At 37.3% G+C, this 27,188-nt stretch overlaps 1 protein-coding gene across 1 annotated transcript in view; it reads right to left on the bottom strand.

The window, feature by feature from the left end:
- Positions 1–1,008: 1,008 nt before the first annotated feature.
- MSH2 (mutS homolog 2) overlaps positions 1,009–27,188 on the bottom strand; it is a 79,206-nt gene continuing 53,026 nt past the window's right edge. Inside the window, exons 9-16 of the mRNA XM_059406121.1 lie at positions 17,670–17,793; positions 15,656–15,806; positions 12,226–12,323; positions 8,941–9,186; positions 7,730–7,934; positions 6,178–6,425; positions 3,114–3,289; positions 1,009–1,327 (exon numbers count right to left, since the gene is read on the bottom strand). Coding sequence (XP_059262104.1) covers positions 1,157–1,327; positions 3,114–3,289; positions 6,178–6,425; positions 7,730–7,934; positions 8,941–9,186; positions 12,226–12,323; positions 15,656–15,806; positions 17,670–17,793 — 1,419 coding nt within the window. The 3' untranslated portion in view covers positions 1,009–1,156. The remainder of the gene's footprint in view (positions 1,328–3,113; positions 3,290–6,177; positions 6,426–7,729; positions 7,935–8,940; positions 9,187–12,225; positions 12,324–15,655; positions 15,807–17,669; positions 17,794–27,188) is intronic.

Below are 27,188 nucleotides of genomic sequence, written 5' to 3' on the forward strand. Positions count from 1 at the left end.
ACTGGCCCTGTGTACATCTTCCTTGGAAAAGGATCTCTTCCAATCCTCTGACTTTTAAATGAATTGTCTTTTTGTTACTGCAATGTATTTACTAAGACTCTTAAAGACCACTTTCTTTGTAACTGCATAGTAGTTACCAATATATTCTCCCATCACTTTGTGGTGCCCTTTAATGAAAAGAAACACTTAGTTTCAATATAGCTGAGTGGATGGTGTTGTGACTTAGCACATCCTTTCCAAAGCCAAGGCTATCACGAAAATATATTTCCCTGTATTATTTTCTTTAGAACTGCAGAACTAAACATTAAAAGCTTTGCAGTTTATACTGCAAAGTATAAGTATATAAGTTTATACAGCTTATACATTTAGGTCAAAAATTCACTGGAGTTCATTTTTATATATGGAGCAGGGCTCCAATTTCATTTTGTTCTTATCTGGATACCTCATCATCCCATCACTATTTACTGGAAAGATGGTCTTCCCCACCCATATTCAGCAGGGTTAACCATTCCAACTCTTTCCTGTAAAATAAGAGAAGTAGACTAAATCAGCATTCCCAATCTGAAAGGTTTTATTAGAATGCAGATTTCTAAGTGTCCCCACAGAGGGATGTGGGAGAATGGCACACAGGGTGGAGGATCACACACACTCCAGATTTATAATAAACTCCTTGGCTAATGTGTATCCAGTCAACCTAGCTCCTGCCAATAAATAGACACTGTGGAAATTATTTAATAAACAGACCAATGGAAATGATTTCCATGGTTCCTTCTAGCTTTAGGAGGCTTTAGTTTTGCAAAGTCTTTGGGTGTAACTTGCTTTTTCCATACCATTTTGCAAGAAACATGTATACAAGTTCTATTACAAAGAAATACAATGCATTTCAAATTCCACAAACTACATGACTTTATTTGTAAAATTCAACACACGGCCTACTGCCCATGCCCATTTAAGTATCCCTCAGCTACAGCTCTCATTCTTCGAAAATAAAGATCCTTGACAATGTACTCAAAGTATTACTAAATATTTTATTAAGTTGATATCCCATGGGTCTCAAATTGCCAGCACTATGAAAACAGAGTTAGTATAAAACAATACAAAAGTGTTCTAGACAACAGCTTATCAGTATTCTCTTTACTCCTTTGGTGGGATTTTCTCATGTAGTAACTTTGATTCGTGAAATGATTTCATTTACAAAACTATTATTCTTTGCTACTACCTCAGCTTTCAGCTGTTTTAACTTCATTGTGATGTTTTCTTCCGACATTTCAGTAAAAGGCACTTGCTTCACCTTGGATAAAAACTCCTGAATAATTTTTTCACCTTGCTGAAAGATATATGAATGCTCCATTAGTCTTTAAAATGTCTTTTTAAAAAGTCAAAATAAATTGTAATGAATTGTTTCATTAAATTTCAACCTATAACACACCACCCAATAATCAAAGAACATTCTTTAAATTGTGAGGTGAACTATCCAATATACAGAAAGCCCTTATTTGACTGTATTTCTCCAAAGCAAGTCATTAAAGGATATTTATAAATACATTTTCAGCTGCTAATGAAAAGGGGCTCAATATTTTAGTAGTCCCCCAATCCCTCACCTTTCATTATTGATATATAAACTTAATCTTCTGGGAAAAAAAGAATTCAAGTTTATAAATACTATAAGGCATAAACAGTCACTGAAAATTCAGTACTCAAATATGGACAGAATTTTTAAATTACTATTTTACTGGCCAATCATTGGCATTCTAAAGAGCATGGCCATTACTTGCCATGTGACCATGGGGAAATTACTTAACCCACATTCCTCATTCACAACAAGGGGATGATAGTATTCTCAACATCACAGGGCTCCTGGGAGAACTGGAAAGTGAATGCGTGTGCTTGGAAGTACATAGGACAGTGCCTGGGAAAGGGTAAGTGTTGTGTAAATGTTTATCATCACGTATGAAGCAGAACTAAAAGCCTGCTTTTCATACCGGGAGCTAGTTCGTAGTAAGTACCTTAAGGGTTGACAGGTAGATATCCCAAATGGTAAGGTAAAGAAGATATATTTCTCTATTAAATAACAAGTGCACTCTTTCAAATAAAGACAGATTCTAGACTGAACATCGATAGTTATACATCTCCTTTAAAGTTTTTTTTCAAAAAACTTCAGAATTTATTTAGTATTTTTTTGGACAATGTAATTAATGTTATCAAAAGTAGATGGTTTCTGCTATTTAGAAATTAGGGATTACATAAAAGAGCCTACCTAACCCCAGACCACCAACAGCTGTGGTGCTGATAATAACACTCTACCGCAACCTCCCTAACTTAAATTAGTAACAAGATATAACACATTTCTCCTATCTAGGGACAAAAGACAAAACTATACCTTTAAAGCTTAAAAATCATACACGATCATCTATTATGATCAACCATTATCTATCCTTCAAGTAAAAAACTCACTGGTAAAAGCTAAAATCATGACAAGAAGTAAATGCTGCTGGAACCCAGCAGTGAATTAATTTTATTTTCATTATTGCAGAGAATTACCCCTCTACTTTTAAAAAAAATATGTTGAGCATAAGCTGTACCTTTCTGTACATCTAAATTTCATTCATCACTCAGAGAAGGCCTAACTTAAGATATACTTCTCCCATGAGAAGTGAAACATCTTGCCCAAAAAGAGCTGTTCAGAGTAAACATGTCATATACTGCATGATTCTCCTTAACATGTTCTGTAATATCTTCCCAACCAGATTCTAGACAAATGGAACGCAGGAACTGTTTCTTTCTTATTCCCTTAACTAAGCAATTAACTGAGTAAATATACCATTAACTGACTTGACCTATTTGTTTATGAAGTAATCAAAAAAGTGCCTGGACATCTGTAACTCCTTGGAATTACTTTAAACCTAGACTAACATTCCTGTCCTCCTACATTTTAAATGTGGTACTTACATACTCTCTTTTTGTCAGAAATCAAAATGATACAGATGAAGTCTTTGCCATGCAAAGAAATCAAAGTGAAAGGCAACAATGAATGATCAAGTAAGTATTAACATCACTTGGGACCTGATGGATCTAACACAGGGTTAAATAATTACAAACACAATATAACAAACCTCTCTTTCCAGATAGCACCTCTTTGCTGCTGGTTCCGTATCATCATATCCTTGTGATCCTCCAATATTCTGAAACTCCTCTAGTTCCAGAGCTTTCTGTCTAGCACACTCTATTACATGCCTAGGGAAATTTGCAAGCTCTGCAACGTGAATCCCAAAACTTTGATCACAGACACCTACAAGAAATTTGGGAGTTGTGAGGAGCAGGCAGAAAGAGAAAACAACTGATGTAAATAGAACTTATCCATCTCACTTTGTCATTTGGAAACTTAATTTTGTATTTCAAATACATTAGCCAAATGTTTCAGAGTAACTTAGATGAAGGAATTTTAATTAAGTCTTTAGTGGAAAGTAATGCACACAGGGTTTTATCTTATCCTTGACAAATGCAGTGGGAAAAATTAAAATATCAAAAAAAAAAAAAAAAAGAAAAGATTGATAGTGATTCCTCAGAGGTCTGGACAAATATCAGAATCTGAAGAAAAATTAACTCAACTGTCCCTCTGACGTTTTCCCATTTCATAAGGGAGGAATTAAATAAAGTATGAAGAAAAAAACAAGATAAATGTGTATCACTAATAAAGAGCATTTAACTCAAAATATATGGCTTATTACTGAACGGTCCATTCTCTAGATCTGCCTACATCATTTTCTAGATAGACTTCACGAAATTGGCTTGATAAATAAATTTACAATACTGGTCTTAGAATTGCGTACCATTCTTACGTAATCTTTCTTTCTTTTTTTTTTTTTAACATTTTATTTATGACAGAGAGAGACAGCAAGAAGGAACACAAGCACAGAGGAACTGGAGAGGGAAAAGCAGGCTCCCCGCTGAGCAGGGGGCCCAATATGGGGCTTAATCCCAGGACCCTGGGATCATGACCTGAGCCGAAGGCAGATGCTTAACAACTGAGCCACCCAGGCACCCCCCATTCTTACATAATCTTATTCTTATTCTGAACTACTGCAAACACATGACAATGTAATTTTGGACCCAAATTATTAGTAAATTTTATAGACTAGGTAGCTTATCTTCATCCCTGTTTGCAGAAAATAAATGGAATTATAACATTCCTTCCAGATGTTTAATACAAGTGATGCTTACAGAGTTATCATGGAGCTTCCACTTTTGCCTCAACTACGTATCAACTGTAAAAATTTTTTTGGCCTAGTTATATAGCCCATGCATTCTGGGGCTGGATACTCCACACAACTAAGAGAAACAAACAAAAACAAAACAGAAGCAAACGTCTGATAAACAGCCATAGTGATGCACAGACATACCACTATTTTCTCCTCGGGTTAACTGGTCTTTCAAAACTCTGAACCCAGGGGAGCCTGGGTGGCTCAGTTGGTTAAGAGTCTGATTGGCTCAGGTCATGATCCCGGGGTCCTGGATCAAGCCCCTCATTGGGCTCCCTGCTCATTGAGGAGTCTGCTTCTCCCTCTTCCTGCTGCTTGTGCTCTCTCTCACTCCCTCTGTGTCAAATTAAAAATAAAATTTTGAGCCACCTGGGTGGCTCAGCTGATTAAGCATCCAACCCTTGGTTTCGGCTCAGGTCATGATGGGGCAGGTGGGGCTGTGAGATGGAGCCTCACAGCATGCTTCAGGCTCAGGGGGTTAAAGCCTGTCTTTGGCTCAGGTCATGGTCCCAGGGTCCTGGAATCAAGCCCTGCATCCGGCTCTCTGCTCAGCAGGGAGCCTGCTTCCCTCTCTCTCTCTGCCTGCCTCTCTGCCTACTTGTGATCTCTGTCTGTCAGATAAATAAATTAAATCTTAAAAAAAAAATAAAAAAGATTCTCTCCCTCTGCCCCTCCCCACCCTCTTGCATGCTCATGCTTGGTCTCTCTAATAAATAAATTAAATTCTCAACCCATTTATAATACAAAGCACAAAACAAAAAGCAAAACTTCAACTTCATGCTAAATGCCAGGTCCAACTAAAAGTATCTGTATCTTAATTTTTTTATTGTTTTATTTATTTGACAGAGAGAAAACAGGAAAGCTCAAGCAGGGTGAGCGGCCCTAAAAGTATCAACAATAATGTGAACAGGGTAAGTTAAAAGGATTCCCACTGAAGCATAAGAACAAAGGATAAAAGAACCAAAAATATTTTTGTACTTGTATCAACCAACTGATGCAGTAAAAATGTGTTCTTGGAAAATCAGATAGCTATCTGAAAAAGCTATTCCAATGACTGGTGAAACGCTTAGGCAGCCAAAACTTTACAGCGCATTAATCTCATCAACTTGGTAAATCTCATTAGCTGCCAGACCCACAAAATGACACTTTTCTGAAAGGACAGAATGCCTACAAGTCATTCCCTATGTGAGAACTACTAACAATTTCAGGATCTGTGGAAACCCCATCTTTAAATGAACCTGTTTGTGGGGCGACTGGGTAGCTCAGTGGGTTAAAGCCTCTGCCTTTGGCTCATAAAACCTTTAAAAAAATAAATAAATGAACCTGTTTGTGTAATACACCATTAAAATTCCAATGAAGTAATTATAATAAATGGTTCCTTAAACAGTAACAGCCGTCCTAGAACTTCAAAGCTTATTATTGTCACTATCTACTTTGACAAGAAATCAGGCTGCCATGGAGGTATAAAACCTTCTGTGGTAATGTTGAAGAGTATGAGTTATTCTTTGTATAACTGTCATCTTACTGTGAGACACAGAAATATAATGCACCTTGTCCTTGTACCCAGATTATGAATTAAGGATGCCTGGGAGTGGGTTATGCCTCTTCCTTTGGCTCAGGTCATGATCTCAGGGTCCTGGGATCAAGGCCAGCATCGGGCTCTCTGCTCAGCAGGGAGCCTGCTTCCCCCACCGCCCCCACTCCCACCCTACCGTCTGCCTTTCTGCCTACTTGTGATCTCTGTCAAATGAGTAAAATCAATCTTAAAAAAATTTTTTTTAATTAAAAAAAAAAAAGTAAATGTGTTCTGACAAACATGAATAATTCATTCAGAATAAGGCAATGATTCATGATGTCATGGGTGGAAATTTCCCACTGCCACACCTGAATTTACAGTATACCAGTGGTATACACTCACCTTTCTTCACCTGATAAACCATAGTTAAGGTTTCTTCAGTAGTTAGTGCTGTGACATGTAGATTATTAACAGTTGGTATGTGATTGGCCAAGGCAGTAAGTTCATGAAAATGTGTTGCAAACATGCAAAAAGCACCAATCTTTGTCGCAATGTACTCTGATATAGCCCATGCTAATCCAAATCCATCATATGTAGAGGTTCCTCTTCCCAATTCATCTATGATTATTAAAGAATCTTTGGTTGCAGACCTGAAACACACAATTACATGAAAATCGCCCATGATATAATATGTGACAATGAAAAAAAACAAAATTAAGACAATACAATGGGAAAGATGTGCCACAAAACCCAGATTATCTTCATATATAAAAAATTCAATAGTCACTTAAAAGAAGAAAATGGGCATGGTCATAAACAAGTGATGGAGAAATATTTTTTGTAAAAATTACCAATCTCACAAATAATAATAAAAGAATTTCGAATCATTTATCATTCATTTATTGCCAATCAAACCAGCCCAGACTTTACGAATACCGCATGAAGACAGGTCAAGGGTGTCATGTTAAGGACATGCAGCTGGTGGTCATGTAAACAGGCACGCTGGCTGCAGCCCTACCAATCAGGTATTAGCATTCTTCCTTTTCTCTTCTTTAAGTGAATGTAAGGAGGGGAATTTTTTTTCCCTCAATTAGAGAATGCAATAGTACTTTTTTTTTTTAAGTGGCTCTACACCCAGCATGGAGCCCAGTATGGGGCTTGAACTCATGACTATTAAGTCAAGACATGAGCTGAGATCAAGAGTTGCATATTTATCTGACTGAGCCATCCAGGAGCCCCAAAAATGCAACAGTTCTTCATGTGCATATCATTCATTTATTTTCCTGTGAATTTCCACTGACATCTTTTGCTTATTTAAGTTATGAATATTAGCTTGCTGACCAATTACTATACCAACTCTTTGTACTGTTTCTGTACTTCCCCACAAACAAATAATGAGCAGTAATTTACTAGGGATCTACTATATGTGATGTGCTTTAGAAGACACCAAGAAATGAAAGGCATAGCTTCTCTGCCTTTAAAGAAGCACCTTAAAAGTGAAATAAGGCAAAGAGATTTCAGTAACCTCTAAAATAAAAAAACAAATATATTACAGGCATGTCAAAGAGTTCAAAGAAATACCCATGACCTGAAGCTTAATTGACAAGAGAAGTCATCAGAGAAGTAGAATTTCTGTCACTAAGACCTTTAAAGACTGGAAAGGACACGGGTAAACATTCCAGATATTGTGAACAGTTTAAGCAAGAACATGGCAGTGGTGGGGGTTATAAGGTGAAAAACTACCAGAAACCTTAAGATAAATGAAAAATCAAAGTTTTCCTCGACTATTATGAATTACTCTTTTAGGACAATATGAAGTGTATAAAGTTCACAAGAAAACTATTAAACTGGATCTGGAACTATTAAACTGATGTTTTATATATGAATCTCTAAATGTACTTTACAGGACAGGGATATTCATTTCCATTTTGAGGGGACTGGGAAAATCACTCACCTGAGAATAGAAGCAGTTTCTAGCATTTCAGCCATGAATGTGGAGACTCCTTTCAACTGACTGTCGCCAGCCCCTACGCGGGCCAGGATGCAGTCCACAATGGATATTTCCGCTGACTCACATGGCACGAAACACCCAATCTGGGCCATGAGAACTACTACCCCAGTTTGGCGAATATAAGTGGATTTACCTCCCATATTGGGGCCTTTAAAATAAATTACATCAAAAAGCAAGATTATTAATTTATTCCTGCCACTAATCGCACATTTGTGACTAATCACCTGGTTGCATGGATATGGCATAGAAGCAGCAGAACCATCAACTGCCAGAGTAATGCTCTTTTTCCTTCACACAAACTTACACTGCACTCTTCATTGAAAGGACTATGAAAAATATACCTTACCTGTAATTTGCCTATAAGAACTACAGATTTTCCCACAGCTCATACAGCTGCCGGCAGGGTAATTTTACGTCATCCAGAAAAACAGTACACACCTAACTGATTAACTAAACACTGTAAATAATTAATAAATGAGGCTATTAGTGAATGAGTTAGTATGGTCTAATCCTTCAAATCACTTAAACTCCATACTAAAGCCCTAAGACACAACCTTACTTAACGCTGCTATGAACAACATGAAAATCCATTTGGGGAACTAGAATATTATCACTGTTTCCCAAATACATTTGCCCAAAGAGTACCCCCTCCATTTTTGTTGTCTAGAATCTGGTTAACATCTAAAAATACTTCAGCTTGAGACATGCTGCATTAGTCTATGAGCAAACTTTTTTCAAATTTCACAGAAATACAGTCCCATGTCTTTAAAAGAATTGCTACCCTAAGCTGAGGTCATTCCAGCAATCAGTTTTGCTTCACCTTCAATGACCTCACTATTGAAAGGTCTGGCTCAAAGGTAGGCTTTGAGGTTGAAGGGATGTTCACTTTTAAACGCACGAAACCTTTGGAACAGAAGTTTCATGTAAAGATGACATTTGCTCCTTAAGGCCTCCCCCTCCTTCTAAATCTTCCCTCTAACCCAAAAGTGAACATATCAGTAACTAGGATGAATAACTCGTTCTTTTTATAACATCAAGAACTAGGATTTTCTTTATCAGTTTTAAGTAATTCCACTCCAACATAAAAAAATGGAATCATTACCCCCCACAAAGCCCATAAATTACCATAAATTAGGTGGTTTTTTTTTTTTTACCAGTAATGATGTGGAACATCTGTTTATCTTTTTCAAAGTGAACATCATTAGGTATAAATGCAACTTCATCCTGAACTTCAACACAAGCATGTCTGGACGCTTTCAGTGTAATTCTTCCTTGTCCTTTTTCCAAAATGACCGGACGTACATAGGGAACAGGTGCTCCATTTGACACGTGAGCAAAGCTGACAACTGCATCTAGCTGAGCTAACACATCATTGAGTGTCTGCATTGGTTCTACATATCCTGTATAAAAACAGAAAATGTTCCAAGGAATACTGAACAAAGAAAATACATATAAGCAGTTATAGAAATAAATTTAACTTCCCTATTTGGGAATTTAAAATCCATTTTCTAATTTATTACTTTTCAAAAAATTAACAGAAGTTTGCCATAACCAAAATTGAACACCTAAAGCCTTACCAGAAAGTTAAAATGTATTACATCTTCCTCTACTATGAATAGATTTCAAAAATAGAAAGAGTATGATGTCCTCTCTTACCAAAATTCATTAAAACAGAAAACACACAGCTGCTTATCAGAAGATACATGTAAACACCAGGTTGTAATAAAATAATGTCACTATCAAGGCCTGTGCCTATATAAACCTGACCATACGAGTTGTTTACTTGAGCTTTTTTTCCCCCCAATCAGTACCACATGCAGTTTAATTTTAGCAAAATTTAGATGCATAATTGTCACTTAAAATACTTCCAGTGAGATTCTACTCTTCTAGAACATTAAAACTAAAAGCTATTATGTATACTAAAAAGCCCCTGATATGTGGCAGGCAATTCAGTCAAAATTTATAGAATAGATTCTAAAATTTTAATAGCTTAGAGGGGTTAGTGAAACATCCCATATGTTATGTAGAACTATCACACAGGCATCAATGTGTCAAAAGCTTTAAAGGACATTCATGAGAATACTGTATTATTTTAGAAAAAAAAGTGAAGAGTTTAATCAAATGGCAGCAAACAGGATTCATCTTTGATTCCCCTGCTCCCCATAAAAGTGATATAATGTTTTACAAATAAAAATTAACTTATGAATGGCTGAATACAAGTAATTCTCTTACTGTTTCACCACTTCCAATTTATTCCTGTTTTATCTAACAGGTATTCTTTTTAAAAGAAAAAAAAAAAAAAAAGGAAAAGAATGGTTCACATAACCCTTTTATGTAGGAACAAGAATCTGCAAGAATTACTTAAACATTAACAGAGTACTTAACTGTAACTACTTTAAAAAAAGGAAACTGAAGCCTCTTAAGGTATTTCTTATCACCTGGCTCTTAACAGCATCACCTATTCTGGTTTAATAGCAAGATAAAGAACCACAGAAATGACCCATTATATTTTTAAATACAGATAACGTGTATATTAGACCAAGAAAAGGTTTCATTTAAATTCAAGGTAACTCTAGGGGCATCTGGGTGGCTCAGTCGGTTATGTTATGCTCCGATCATTTGGCTCAGGTCATGATCCTGGGGTCTTAGGGCAGGGCCCCACACTGGGCTCCCTGCTCAGTGGGGAGTCTGCTCCCTCTCTCTCAGCCTCTCTTCCCTGCTTGTGCTCTATTATTCTCGCTCCAAATAAACAAATAAAACTAAAATAAGTAAATAAATAAACGAATAAAGTCAAGGTAACTCTAAATACAAAACACCCTCCATTTAAATGTTTGAAGCTAGCACCTTTTTTAACCTAGAAGATGCTTGATGAATCTGAGCTGATACTATTTCTTTTTGAGGAAGACTCCCAGTTTGAATATATAGTATTTACAGGGTCCTTAAAAATGCAATCTAGGCATTTTCAACTATAGTTATCTGATACCACCAAGCAAAACACAGAATATTTACAAAACTCATTCACCTCAACACTAATACATAAAGTGTATTAAAACCCTTTTGGGGTGCCTGAGTGGCTCAGCTGAGCATCAGATGAGCGCCTGCCTTTGGCTTGGGTCAAGATCTCAGGGTCCTGGGATGGAGCCCCCCCATCAGGCTCCCTGCTCAGTGGAGAGTCTGCTTCTCCCTCTCCCTATCCCACTCACGTTCTCACAAATAAATAAAATTAAAAAAAAAAAAAAAAAAAAACCACCAACCTTTAAATTTTATGTTTATTTTACTATAAAATTCGTAATAGTAAAATTATTAATTCACAGAATTATACAAGCACATAGTTTTTAAATGCATGAATACCTTGGAAATGAGGACATCCTCCTACTTACTCACAATACACACCCCAAGAAATAGGATACCAATATTATGTTATGTCTTATCAAATTTCACCAATTTGTCCTGAGTGTCCCTGATAGCTCTCTCCCACCCCCAACTCCTAGACCTGGATCCATTCAGGACCATCTGCTGATCTGCTCGTTGTGTCCCTTAAGTCTCCTATAATCTAAAACAGATCACGGCCATTCCGTTTTTGCTACCATGACACAGACATTTTTAAAGAGTACAAGCCTTAAAAAGAATGTCCCACAATCTAAATTTATCTCCCTTTCCTTTCTTGTTAACAATCAGGTTAAACATTTTTGTCAAGAATACCACATGGACAATACTGTGTTCTTCCCTCTACATCACATCAAGATGCACATAAAAGTCATTTGTTCTATTACTGATTATGCCACCTTTGATCACTTGGTTGAAGTAGTTCGTTGGTGTATTTTTGGAAGGCACAATAAAAGTCAATATACAAGTGATGACAGGCAAAACCTTCCAGTTTAACACATCAGCCCCACCTGTGCTAAACATACATTCATTCTGTGTCAAGGGCAACACCACAGTGGTAAGCGATGCAATCAGTGTCCTCCACTCAAACAGTGTCCTCCAGAAGGAAGTCTAAAAATCTACAAAATGGCATATACAACTCGAAAAGGCTTGCTTCATGTATCATGTATCACTTCCTATTTGTTTTTTAGTGATATTTATTTCCAAAACTTACAGCATGAGCCCAAAAATAATCTAAAATTATTAGTGCCTTCAGTCCTTGGAGTCTCTTTTCCTTGTTACAACTACAATAAATTTTGTGCTTTTATAGGGGTCTGTTTCTCAGGGTATTCCCACTCAGCCTGCACTAGCTTATCTTTCTGTGTAAGAGTTATTTCCAGTTACTCTTCCCACCACAATACCACACACATTATTTTATAGGTAGCCTAACATAATAAACAGTGTGTTAACATCTTTTTTTTAAAAAAACACTCTTGAAACATACCAGTATCTTTTCTATTACTAAAAACCAGGTTATATTAATAACATTTGATGCACTGGTTCTGTTAATTTACCTGAAGAAATATTGACAATTTCTTTAACAATGGCATCCTGGGCTTCCTCGTACTCAGTTTTATTTTTGGTATACTCTTCATTGAGAGAAGTCAGTTTACTGCAAGTCAAGATAATCACATTATTAAAAATATCAAAACATCTACTGAAGTAATATGTTCTACATAAAATATATCCAGAGCATCTATCCTATAAAGCACCAAAACAATAATTAAAGTGAAAATGTGAGTAGAAAATGGGCAACTCATTAGGGGCAGATGTGGATGGAATTCAGTGTATTAACATTTATGCTGTCTGAAAAGAGCCTATTGGCACCAATTCTTGCTGTAACATTTATTCCCAAGTATTGATCTGACCTTTTCTAAAATATTTAAATGGAATTAAGTCTTCATCCTCATTTCAAAGAGACCATCTTACCCCGCACTTTTTTTTTTAAAAAGATTTTATTTGTCAGAAAGACAGAGAGAGAAAACAAGCAGAGGGAACGGCAGGCAAAGGGAGAAGCAGGCTCCCCGTTGAGCAGAGAGTCCAATGGAGGGCCCAATCCCAGGACCCTGGGATCATGACCCAAGCCAAAGGCAGATGCTTAACCAACTGAGCCACCCAGGGGTCCCCATCCCCCCTTTCCAAATTTATACACACACCACAGTTTCTCTCGTTATTGTAAGTATATAGCTGCTTTTGATACTGAAGGCTGTCGAAGTAAGAAAATGTTTTGAAAACCAAATCTTACTGAGTAAAGAAAAAAGTGAAAACTATAGGTTGAAATAAAAAATGAGGAAGGGGGCACCTGGGTGGCTCAGTGGGTTGGGCCTCTGCCTTCGGCTTGGGTCATGATCTCAGGGTCCTAGGATTGAGGCCCACATCGAGCTTCTCTGCTCAGTGGGGAGCTTGCTTCCCCCTGCCTCTCTACCTACTTGTGATCTCTGTCAAATAAATAAATAAAATCTTTAAAAAAAAAATGAGGAAGGATAAGAATAAAGTAAAGGAAAAATATTCACGGATTCCAAAGGAAGGGAATGAAATAAAAAATAAAAAGACAAGATGGGGGCACAGAGAAGAGATGCATTCATTCTATAGGGGAAGGCACTGACCAAGGCAACAACTGTAAACTTAATATATTGGCTGATGGCATAACACATATATTACAGCTCAGGAACAGTGCATGGGCAAGCAGCAGCAGCAGAAGCAGCAGCAAGGACTACTAGCAAACAGGCAAAAAGAAGGAATTAAAGGAAGTCAAGCAAGAGACAAAGACACTGTAAAATGTGAGGAAAGAGCTAACAAGAGATGAAAGTCGATGGGAGGGGACCAGACCCTGCAGGTTACAATAAAGACTGCAGACTTTTCTGGATGACAGACACCAGCAGTTTTAAAGAAGGAAAATTTTACGATCAAAGAATCAGATACATAGCAAGGATTCAATTTGCAGACAAAAATGAATTAATAAATTAATCTTCTTCAACTTTTAGATTAAATGTGGTCATTCAGCTCAATCTCATTTACTTATAACTAACCCATGATGCTTCAAAGTAGGTTATAATACCCTAAAAGTTCTGTTTCAGCTAAGCCATTACTGAATATAGTTTGAACAGGGATATAGTTTGCTAGAAAGACAACTATTACTAAGTTGGGCAATAGGAGATCTAGCTATGAGTATCAAATGTTACTAGTTACGTAATCCTGGGGAAGGGGGAGTTTCAGCCTCTTCATCTAAATAATGAGAAATAAACCTATTTATCTCAGAATTGTTACGAAAAACAAAGCAAACATTGTTTTCATTCGTCTGAACACCTAGAAACTAATGACTGCACATAATAAACAAAATACTCGCTGAATAAATGGATAAAAGGGAATCATATACACAAAACTACTGGTAAAGTACTGGGTATATTCAGGATGGGTGGATGTAAGGCCTCCCATAAATTCTAACAGAGGACAGAAGGAAAAAGATTAATGTCCTCACCCCACATCATAGAACATTATTTCAAAATAATTCTTCTTTCACATATAAATAATTTATTTAAGAAACTTTCTAACATCAGTGAAGGAAAAGAAAAGCTTGTAAAATCTTTCTCAATATGAAACAGGATTTTGAAAAAGCAATAATCTAGTAAGTGGCCTCACTAAAGCTGGTAGGCATCTCCCTATCCTAATTTATATATCCAACTGATATATCAAAATTTTTTAAATTGATAAATGGTATCAAAGCCTTCTTAGAAAAAGCAAATGTGAAAATAATTATAAACCAGAGATACGATGGGGAACTAATGTTAATAGATATGGAAATGTAATATAAACTAATATAATCTCATATTGACAAAAGAATGGTGAGACACATACGTGAAAAAATCTTTTTTTATATATTTTTGAAGGGTTTTATTTATATTTGATAGAAAGAAAGCACACACAAGCAAGGGGAGTGGCAGGCAGAGGGAGAAGCAGGCTCCCCACTGAACAAGGAGCTCGACGCAGGACTTGATCCCAGCACCCTGGGATCATGACCTGAGCCGAACGCAGACACTTAGCCAACCGGGCTTCCAGGTGCCTAAGAACAATCTTGCTTTTTAATTTTTTAAAAAATTTATTTGAGAGAGTGAGTGGCGAGGGGAAGAGGAGGAGAGAGAGAGAATATCAAGCAGACTCCCTGCTGAGTGGGAATCCTGACTGGGGGCTTGATCTCATGACCCTGGGATCATGATCTGAAAATCAAGATCATGATCCCAAAATCAAGAGCAAGACACTCATCCCCTGAGTCACTCAGGCACCTGGTGAAAGAACAGGTTTTTGTTTTTTTAAGATGAGAGACAGACAGTAAGCAGGAGAAAGCACAAGCTGGAGAAGTGGCAGAGAGAGAGGCAGAAGCAGACTCCCTGCTGAACAGACAGAGCCTGACTCAATCCTAGGATCCCGTGATCATGAAATGAGTAGAAGGCAGCTGCTAAACCGATTGAGCCACCCAAGCGCCCCATGAAAGAACAATCCTAAAAACAGACTGAAAGGGGGCACCTGGATGGCTCAGTCTGTTAAGCATCTGCCTTCAGGTCAGGTCCTTGGATCCCAGGATCCTGGGATCAAGGTCCCATGTCAGGCTCCCTGCTTAATGGGGAGCCTGCTTCTCCCTCTCCACACTCACCCCGCTGTTTGTGCTCTTAAATAAATAAAACCTATAAAGATAAAACAAACAAACAAATAAAAAAAGACCCAAACTGTCCCTTCAGTCAATGACGAAAAGAGGAGTTATTTATAACAAGGTGTGTTGGAACATGTGATGAGGCTCTTAGAAGAAAATAAAGTTTCATTCTCACCTGATACCTCCTATCAATAAGTAAGGTAAAACTTCCTTAACATAAAACATTCATGTCTCATCAGAGAATAATTTAGTTCCATGAACCTACTGAAGGTTTAATAAAATAATGTAGGCATACAAACCTGTTGGTAAATTTAACACCATTCTTCTGAATGTCCACCGTACTGAAGTTTTTATTATTACGAAGGACTTTTTCTTCCTTACATGTTACACGAAAGTAATAACCAAACTGTGCATTGGAATCCAATTTAATCTGTTTGCCAGGATCCAAACCTTCATTATATGGAAATAAAGACAAAGCATGTCATGGATGCCTACAGCCATCTTTCAATGTAAATGTTTAAAATAATTAACTCTTACTATAAGACAGCACAGTGGAAATTATTATGATGACCTAACGGGGAACTATTCAAACTTTACTTCACTTAAAAACTACATGAACGAAGGCTATCTATAAAATCCTTGAACTCTGTATTAATGGTAGCTTCTGACGTGCAAGTGCTTTCTGGATACGGCCATCCCAAGGCTACAGAGCACCGCAGTAGGCTATGTCCAGAGCGTTCACACCATATGGCCCCTAACCCTGAGGAGCTCTGCACCACGGTTCTTTACTTCACTGAAGCATTTCTCTGGAGCTAACACAGAGTAGGATTAAAATAAACACACTTTCCAAACAAAAACTTAAGTCTCTCACAATGGAACTCTGTAAAACAAGGACACACAGTTTCTGTTAAATGTAGGAAATTTCACAAAATGAGCAATGATCGATCACCTGGATTTTATTCACCTAAGATTTTTGAGTTTTTCTAAGTCTGTCCCCACCCTCTCATTCATCAATGTGATCTTTAGAGTACAAATCAGAAGAGAGAGACCATATTTACAAATTTAATTGCTAAAGCATGGCTATCAAATATTAGTAGTAGCCAGCAACTAAAGACAGACTTCTCTGGGCTAAGGAGAGAAGAGATCATAGAAAAAACGTAGAAAGAGTTATGAAATGAGAAGAGTAAAGAAAGGCAAAGATTCTTTACCTGGTTAGTCCATATATGGATTCTCCATGGTAACTATCTGCAAAATTTTTTGTATATGTAGGTATGGACATATTTCTGGGAAGAGGATTCATCAGATTCTCCAGAAATTTATTAAGAATTACTGCCTAAGGGTTCTACTAATATGCTAAGCTATATTTATTCATTCAACATACGTATGAGAGATGCTCAAACAAAAAGGTTCATAAATTCAGAACAAATTAGTGTGAATAATGTGAGACTAACTGGGGAATTAATAATCTAGTATGGGGAACTTGGGCTGCTCAGTTGGTTAAACATCAGACTCTGGATTTTGGCTCAAGTCATGATCTCAGGGTCCTGAGATCAAGCCCCATCCTAGGCTCTACACTGGGTGAGAAGGAGCCTGCTTAAGATTTTCTCTCTCCTGGGGCGCCTGGGTGGCTCAGTGGGTTAAGGACTCTGCCTTTGGCTCGGGTCGTGGTCTCCGAGTCCTGGGATCAAGCCCCACATCGGGCTCTTTGCTCCGCAGGGAGCCTGCTTTCCCTCTCTGCCTGCTTCTCTGCCTACTTGTGATCTCTTGTTCTCTGTTAAATAAATAAATAAATAAAATATTTAAAAAAAAAAAAAAAAAAGATTTTCTCTCTCCTTCTCCCTCTTTCCCTCCCTGAAGTTCCACATACGTTCTCTCTCTCAAAACAAAACAAAAACTGGTATGGAAGGCAGACATTTAAAAAAAGCTGATGTTACTGACATGCTTGCGAATACCAAAGCCAAATCAATGAACTAATAGAATGACGGTTACAGAGGAAGTGATATTTAATACAGATCCTATTTCAAGGAAATGATGCAAGGGCCTCTTGGTTGATTTGTCTGGCAGGAATGTGGGATTATCCTGGGGTTGGAAAGTTACTGAGAGACAAATCTCTCACTAGGTGAGGCTCTAAATGCAAAGCATCCTGTATCTCAACTTCTAAGTATCTATAATTTTATTCTGTTGAAGGCAGGCCTGGCACTTTAAGCAAGAAGTGGCATGATCCACTATGTCTTCTAGGCAAGTAATTCTGGCACAAGTGGGGACACTATATAGACAAAAGAATTATTCAAACCACCAATGAGGCCTTCTTACCTAGATCTCTCGCTGCACTGACTAATGTTGACTGCATCTTCTTTTCCAAGTCATCCATTATTTCTCTTAATTCACTCAGATTGGGATCAAATGAAGGTTTCACAAGGAATTCATGGTTTTCCACCTACAGACAGAACAAAGAATAGCTAAATTTTACAAATGATGTGTAAAGATGGAATAACATTGTGTTTTCTTTTCCTTCATTTTGTGTTTTCTTTTCCTTCATTTAAATTTCACTTGTATTTTGAGTTAAACTTATGTTTTAACTTACTCTGCCACTAAGGAGTTCCCATTTATTAGATGCAAAATTCTGTTTATAAGGAGCTTAGAGCTCTAGACACCCAAAAATTACTTAGATGAAAACGATGCAGAGCTTATGTCACTAGTAGTATTCAGTATTTTTGTTTACATTTCCCCCTAAACAATGTTTAATATGTTCTTCCTGAACATTACTAAAGAATGTTCAATGTTCATAGCCTATAACAGAATGTGTAGTTTTTACCTAAACCAAGGATCCATCTTAGGAACCTCAAAATTAAAAATAATTAATTAATTAATTAAAAAGCTACAGAATTTCATTTATTCAAACTTAAAGTTGATCAAAATCTTTCAGGATAGTGGTGGGGGGCGCCTGGTTAGTTCAGTCATTTGAGTGTCTGACTCCTGATTTCGGCTCAGGTCACGATCGCAGGATCCTGGGATCAAGCCTGGCGTTAGGGTCCGTGCTCACAATGAAGTCTGCTTGGGATTCTCTCTCTCCACCTCCGTCTGCCCCTCCTCCTGTTCCTGCTCTCTGGCTTGTTCTAAAATAAATAATCTCTCTTAAAGGCTTTATTTCCCTAAATTCTTCTAAGAGTCATCAAAAAATCATAATGAAAGATTTCATTTACAATGGCAAATGTACACACAAAATATTTAGATATTTAGAATATCTTTTTTTTTTAAAGATTTTATTTCTTTATTTGAGAGAGAGAGACACACACACACACAGAGCTTGAGTAGGGGAGAGGAGGCAGAGGAAGAGGGAGAGGGAGAAGCAGACTCCCTGCTCAGCAGGGATCCTAATGCGGGGCTCCATTCCAGAACCCTGGGATCATGACCTGGGCCGAAAGGAGATGCTTAACTGGCTGAGCCATCCAGATGCCCCTAGAAACAAAGTCTCAACTATTTAGGACTTTGTTTTTTCAAGACAGATAGATTAGAGAGAGAGACAGACAGAGAGCGTGAGTGCGAGTGCACAGGCAGGCAGAGTGGCAGATAGAGGGAGAGGGAGAAGCAGGCTCCCCGCTGAACAAGGAATCTGGTATGGAACTCGATCCCAGGACCCCAGGATCATAACCTGAGCCGAAGGCAGATACTTAATCGACTGAGTCATCCAGGTACCCCAACTACTTAGGACTTTTATTAAAAATAACTGCTTACTGCAATATTGAAAACAATGGTAAGCAAAAAGGTAAACTACGAAAAGAGAAAACCAAACCCAATATTAACATCTACTCATTCCTAAGAGATGGTCCAACAGGAATCCCCTTTTTGAAATAAAACAAAACTTAGACAAAATTAGGAAAGAATACCTTTTAAAAAAGAACGAAGCATATCCTTACAGACACTAAGAACTATTAAAAAGAATTGGGGGGGGGGACAAATAAAAATTATAAAAAAAAAAGAATTAGGGGAGGGAAGCCCGAATGTCCCAAAGCAACCAACTCTTATCTCAGGGATTAAGTTAAAGCCCCACAGTTGGGTGTGGAGCCCATTTGAAAACAGAACAAAATAAAACAAACAAACAAACAAAAACCTACTAAAAATAATTATGTAGAAAAGCACAATATAAGAGAGTCAGTTTTCTAAGGGAGATTTTTTAAAAACTTTATAAATGGGATTAATAAGATCTCTTGCCAATTACTCCCCACTTATTCAGAGCACACCTTCTTCACATACCAAACCCAAGAATAAAGAATTAAAATTACAAAAAGTCAGCAAGAAAACAAAGAATAAAACATTTATCAAATAACTTTCTAAATTTAAACCGACAAGAGATTTATCATACTAAAATACAAATTTTTGAATAAACCTAACTGAAAAAAATACAAAAAGATCTGTAGAAGTAGCTATACAAAATGTAAAAATGGAAAGATCGACTTTTCTTTATAAAGGAACTTGGTCTGCAAGTATCTGAAAAATATCAAGGTCATTAAATAGACCAATATAAAAACACACAATTCAAAGAGAAAGTAAGTAGTAAACTAACCCACAGGAAAATGATATCATTAAAACTCAATGATAAAAGATATGAATATTTAAGTAACTTAAGATACTATTCTACAGCTATTTTTTTTTTTAAAGGAAAAGAAATCCTACCACCAGATACTAATGAGGCTACAGTAAAATTAGTATACTCATTCACTTCCGGTGAGAATCTAAGTTGTTATAACCTTAAAAAAAAGGCGGTATGAGACAAGATTCAGAGATATTTGTTATACTCTTTGACACAGCAATTTTACTCCCAGGAATTCAACCTCAGGAATAATGCAACAGATGCAAAACAACAAGGGATGAATAAGGTCTCTGTAGATTTATCTGTTAACAGCAAAACCCATAAATGATAAACATTTGCACAACGAACATCATTAATATTACACATTTGATTCAAACAGGCAGTGAAGATGATGTAGAAAAAAAACCTAAGACTTACAATAATTTCAAGGAAAAATAATGCTACACTGGTGGGCTAATACTGCTGAAGAATTTGCCTCTTCCAGTTAACTTAAGAGAGGCAGAGCCATGTCAAGCTCCTAGCCTTGCCCCATCTTCCAGAAGTCTTCTGGTGAACTGACAAAACCCTGAGAATACTCACTAATAATCTAAATCTGGAGAAGAAAGCAGAACTGGTATCCTTCCATTTTCCATTCTCAGGAGGGGGAATGACCTCTAGTTGTCTGTCCAACAACATCAACCACCTATCACCAGAAACACACACACACACACTCATTACATCAGACTATACACAGGAGATGGAGAAAAAGAAATCCAGGCTTGGAACTCCAAAATGGGATAATGAAATTAAGAAACAAGATAAAAGAACAAAGAAAGGAAATTAGGTCATTTAAATAAGAATAAACACAATACACCAAAGAAGAGAAAAGATACAGCTGGATCAAATTACCTGTAGTACAAATACTAAATATTATAAGCAGTTTTTTCAAATAAATACACAGTTGAGTTAAAAAGAAAAAAAAAAAACAAAAACTAGAGGTCAGAGCCCCTGCAAAGTAAAGGGTTGCCAGCATAAACCCAGGTTACAAGGACCATTTTTAATAGCCATCTGTAGGGGGCACATGGATGGTTCAGTAGGTTAAGCATCTGACTCCTGGTTTTGGGTCCAGGTCAAGATCGCCATCAGGGCCCCTTGCTTTGGGGCTCCATGCTCAGCAGGGAGTCTACTTCTCTCCCTCCCTCTGCCCTTTCCTGCCCCTTGATCGCATCCATTCTCTCAAATAAATAAATAAATAAATAAACAAACCTTAAAAAAAAATCCTCTATCAGGCTGAGCCCCTAAGAGAGGGAATAAAAAGACGAAATTTCCTCCCTGACAAAAAGTTGGTTTTCACTGGGGTTGGGATTTCAAATGTTTATTTTTGTTGGCAGTGGAAAAGCCTGCTGATTGTTGTCATGTCTACTATCCTCTCCTTCTACAGATAGATCTGACCACTTCTCACAGGATATGTAACTACTAAGAACAAAGACTCCATCACCAGCATCCCTTGCAGCTAGGTGTGAGGACAGGACTAAATTCTGGCCAAGAGAACAATGAGCAGAAATGCTGTGTACCATTTCCATAATCTGCTCTCCTCTTTCCCTTTTGTCTTCTCCCGCTTGCTGCAATAAAGATAAGGTAGTAAGCTGATGTGTACCTTGTCAGGCAATACCCGAAGGGTTCTGTTCTGGAGCAAAAGAGGAGGCGGCAGATCACAGAGACAGCAAGGCTATCCTGACAGCCTCTGCCGCTTCGCTCACACTGCTCTGACAGAAAAGTAAGCCCATATTCTTGCTTATGCCACCATTATTTTATTTGGGGCTTCTTTTTCAGCAGCTAAATCTTTGCTCCAACAAGTCAAAAAAGCTCCAGGCTGAGAAATTAAAAGTGTTCCTGGCTTATGGGGTGCTGGGGTCAGCTCAGGTCATGATCTCGAACCTTCATCAGGCTTCATGCTCCTCTCTCCCTCTGCCGCTCCCCTTGCCCACATAATCTCTTGCTTTTTCTCTCTACATAAATACACAAATTTTTTAAAAAACAAACAACAAAAACAAAAGTGTTCCTGGCTTACATTGCGGTATATATGGCAAGGGCAAATTTTATCTGAGGGAGGGGGAGGATGTAAGATTTGCACAGACAGAACCGAGATAGGTGCAAATTCATAATCTAAATATACATAACAGACAAGGAAAGCAGCGACCAACAATAACAGTAAAAAAAAAAAAACAAAAAAAAAACTCAGCAGAAACAAGGGGTAGATTTAAACCAAGAAATTTTAGATATGGAATATTAAGTATATTAAAATATTTGAAGTAATAGAGAATGGAACACATGAGCAAAGAACAAAATGCTACTTAAAAATAAAAAGACTAGACAGAGTTAGAAATGAACAAAGTAACTTTTATAAGTAAAAAATACAGTCATTGGGAAAAAAAAACCCTATGGACTGGTTAAACATATCAGCGCTGAAGAGACACTCAATGAACTGGAACATCTGAAGTAATCACAAAGAGAGCAGCACAGACGCATGGCAGAAAAAGAATGTGAAAGTCTAACATATGTCCGATCACAGTTCTAGGAGAAGAGAATGAAGAACACAACATTTAAAGAGATAATGATTGATAATTTTCCAGAACAGATAAAAGATACAAATTCTCTGATTAAGAAAACATAGCAAATCCAAATAGAAAAAAGAAGTCCACTCTGGACTCAGAGCAATAAAAGCAATCAGTATCTGGAACCAAGACTTCCCAACAATAATAATTCAAGCCAAAGAACGGCACAATACAATCTTACAGATACTAAGGAAAAATAACTATCTGGAATAATACACCCACTAAAATCTCCTTCAAGAGCATAGAGACCTTTTCAAACAAACAAAACCTAACTAAACAGACTGACAATAGAAGAACTCCTGAAGAATATTCAGGAAGAAGAAATTAATAGCAAAGAAATTAGGAAGCATATGGGCAAATCTAAACTTAACACTGACTATATAGAATGGAAATCTAAAGGGGTAAAAAACACAGAACTAAAATACCAGCCCATAATGAAGAAATGTAATCTGATCTCAGATATCCTAAGACCCTATTATTTTGGGAGCTAAGTGAGAAGATACTGATAGACTTGATTTTGATAAGACATGAATACACATTTTGTAAAAATTTGCGAATAATTTACAAACCAGTGGAGGTATGATAGGATGGGGAGAATAGGAAAGGGAAAATGGAATTTTAAAAACCCAATCGATGGGGCACCTGGGTGGCTCAGTGTTTAGGTTAAAGCCTCTGCCTTCAGCTCAGGTCATGGTCTCAGGGTCCTGGGATCGAGCCCCGCATGGGGCTCTCTGCTCAGCAGGGAGCCAACTTCCTCCTCTCTCTCTCTCTCTCTGCCTGCCTCTCTGCCTACTTGTGATCTCTGTCTGTCAAATAGATAAATAAAATCTAAAAAAAACACCAAAAAACAAAAAACCAATCGATATGTAAGAAAGACAGAACGAGTAAGGGGAACCAGAAAGAATAGGAATCACATAGTAAAAGGATAGAAATAAATCCAAATTGTCACTTAAGAAAAGATTATCAAAATTTAAAATAAATAAAATCCAGCTATAAGCTCTGTTACTATAAAGACTCACAAAGGATGGAAAACTACACACCATGTAAAAAACTAAAAAGAAGGACTCTCAGATAGCCCTCTTACTATCAGACAAAAAAAAAAAAAAAAAAACAAACAAAAACAAAACACAACAACAACTAAGGCAAAAAGCATCACTAAGGACACGGTCTCTAAAGAATGATGAAGGCTCAGTTCACCACAAAGAAAAATACAGCTGCGTGTTGAGAAACGTATAAAGCAATAATGGACTGAACCATAGAAAGAAATCCAAACTTCTCTCAATAACTCAGTAGATCAATGATTAGCAAGCATACAGACAATGTGAACAGAACTAAAGCTTTATCTAATCTAATGGACACACAGAAAATTCTGCAACCAAAATTAGGGAGCATGCATGATCCTCAAGTATACGGAGAACACTTATGAAACTGGGATGTACCAAGCTTAGAAATTAAATACACACAACACACACACACACACACACACACACACACACACATTTCTAAACAAATGGTAACAGGAATAAAATTCTGACAAGTGAGTAAGAGACTGTACCTTTAAAAACTTGCAAGATACATTCAGCTAAAGCAACACAGAAAGAAAAGTATAATCTTAAATGCTTACTGAAAAAGAAAAGGCTGGAGAAATAGTGAGCACTCAATTAAAGAGGTAAAAAAAAAATAGGTAGATAAATATACATAAGAATATTAATGAAATAAAATAAGAATATATAATGAAATAAAAAGCAAAGATACAAAAGAGGATTTAAAAAGTCACAAACTGAATCTCTAAAAAATACATACCATGGAAAGGAGGCACAAATTATATTAAAAATAAGCAGGAACGGGTGCCTGGGTGGCTCAGTGGGTTAACTCTCTGGCTTCGGCTCAGGTCATGATTTCAGGGTTCTGGGATCGAGCCCCAGAGCCCCGCATCGGGCTCTCTGCTTGGCAGGGAGCCTGCTTCCCCCACCTCTGCCTACTTGTAATGGATCTCTGTCTCTGTCTCTCTCTCTCTTTCAAATAAATAAATAAATAAATCTTAAAAGGGGGAAGGGCAGGGAATATTTCAGCAAATACAGCAGTGTTTTTTTAAAAAAATAATAAACATCACTATGAACAATATGAGGAAGTGGAAAATGTGAAGTACGTGTTTCTCAGAACAAGGGTCTAGTATCCAAAATATATACAGAACTCTTACAACTCATCAACAAAAAGACAACCCAACTGTAAAATGAGCAAAGAATCTGGATAGAAATTTCTCCAAAGAAAACGTGCCCAACATCATTAGCCTCCAGGGTAATGCAAATCAAGACCATAATGAAATACCACTTCACATCCACCAGAATGGCTATCAAGACAATGCCCAAAAAACAAATATGGTGGCTCATCAGTTGGTTAAGCAGCCGACTCTTGAATTCCACTCAGGTCATCATTTCTGGGTCCTAGGATCGAGCCCTTTGTTGAGTTCTGCGCTCAGGATTTCTCTCCCCCTCCCTCTGACTGCAAGCCCCAACAAGTGCCACCTCTCTCACTTTCTCTCTAAAATAAATCTTCTTAAAAATAAATAAATAAATAAATATTAGTAACAATGTGAAGAAACTGGAAACCTCCTATATTGCTTGTGGGAATATTAAATGGTGCAGACACTTGGAAAAACAATCTGGTAATTCCTCAAAAAGTTAAACATAAAATTACCATATGACACAGCAATTCTATTCCTAAATAAATACCTAAAAGAACTGGAAACAGGTACTCAAATAACTGTATATCACTGTTCATAAAAGCCCCAATCAGGGGCGCCTGGGTGGCTCAGTGGGTTAGGCCGCTGCCTTCGGCTCAGGTCATGATCTCAGGGTCCTGAGATTGAGCCCCGCATCTGGCTCTCTGCTCAGCAGGGAGCCTGCTTCCTTCTCTCTCTCTGCCTGCCTCTCTGCCTGCTTGTGATCTCTCTCTGTCAAATAAATAAATAAAATCTTTAAAAAAAAAAAAAAGCCCCAATCATAATAGCCAAGAGTCAGAAACAACCTCAAGGTCCACCAACAAACAAAAGCAGAAACAGACCCATATATACAAAGAACTGGTAACTGCCAGAAAGCAGGGGGATGGGAGTACGAGCAAGACCAGCAGGGGGAGTGTGAGGTACCAGCTTTCCATTATGGAATGAGTTAAGTTACAGGGATGAAACATGCAGCTCAGGGGATCTAGTCAATGGTACTGTAGGAGCATTGTGCATTGAGCAAATAGCATTACATGCTGACTTCTCCATGTCGTACACTGAAACTAATATTAACATAGTGTGCCAACTACACTATAATAAAAAAATAAAAAATAGTAAACAAAAAATGTCAACATGTATTTAGAGATAATTCTAGGTGGGAGAATATGAATACTTCCTTTTTTGATATTTCTTTTTTATTTCCAAGAACAAAAACACTGAAGCATTTATATACTACAGTACCTTTATAGCTTACATACACTCACACAATGATATAGCTGTATTAAGATCATGCAACTATGGCTTTTTAAAAACTATTTCAATTTTTGGTCCCAGTATTGTCAGTAAAGATTTATCTAACATTACTTCTTTTCCAGTAATAGAGAAAATGACAGTTAATAAGTATATACAAAAACTAATATTAAAAGGTAAAGTGCTCAAATATGGTATAGAAAGATTTTTAAAAATTTAATGTATCTCACTGAATCACCCACTCTAACTGAAACTATTTTTTGGTGAAAATTCATTGCCTTTTTGAACCTTGTCCTGGGGCAGCACAGATCTACATTTCTATTTACTTCAGAAATAGAAAATTTTTCCGTAAGATTTATGGAAAGCAGACATAAAAGCACCTGTAGCATTACATACAAAACTAAGCCTAGGAAAAAAGGCAAATTAACCCAATCATGCATGTAAATTACTGCTCCCTTCATCACTTAAGCTCCTAAGTGCACAGCTGGAAAACATGAGTAAAGCTTTCAGAAATCATACATGAAATGATTGCTATCCTCTGAGGTCTGTTCAAAGCAGTTCTGAGTCATATATAATTTAAATGTGTAAATTCATTAAAAATATCTACAATGACAGTGAAGGGTTGAATTCACTTTATAACCCAAGGTAAGTTTAAAGGTTTATAACAGAATAAAGAAGATACTGTATTAGGCTGATTCCCTAGAGAATTTAGAGCAGGTTATAACTAGGAATCATAGTTATTTAACAGATAGCCTCGGGGCTCCTGGGTGGCTCAGTGGGTTAAAGCCTCTGCCTTCGGCTCAGGTCATGATCCCAGGGTCGTGGGATGGAGCCCCGCATCGGGCTCTCTGCTCGGCAGGGAGCCTGCTTCCTCCTCTCTCTCTCTGCCTACTTGTAATCTCTGTCTGTCAAATAAATAACTCTTTAAAAAAAAAAAAAAAGATAGCCTCACACTATAAAACACAAAAACCTTTAGTTACAGGACAGTATCTTTTTTTTTTTTAAAGATTTTATTTATTTATTTGACAGAGAGAGATCACAAGTAGGCATAGAGGCAGGCAGAGAGAGAGAGAGGAGGAAGCAGGCTCCCTGCTGAGCAGAGAGCCCGATGCGGGACTCAATCCCAGGACCCTGAGATCATGACCTGAGCCGAAGGCAGCGGCTTAACCCACTGAGCC

This window comes from Mustela nigripes, chromosome 7 (assembly GCF_022355385.1).
Source record: "Mustela nigripes isolate SB6536 chromosome 7, MUSNIG.SB6536, whole genome shotgun sequence".
Taxonomy (NCBI): domain Eukaryota; kingdom Metazoa; phylum Chordata; class Mammalia; order Carnivora; family Mustelidae; genus Mustela; species Mustela nigripes.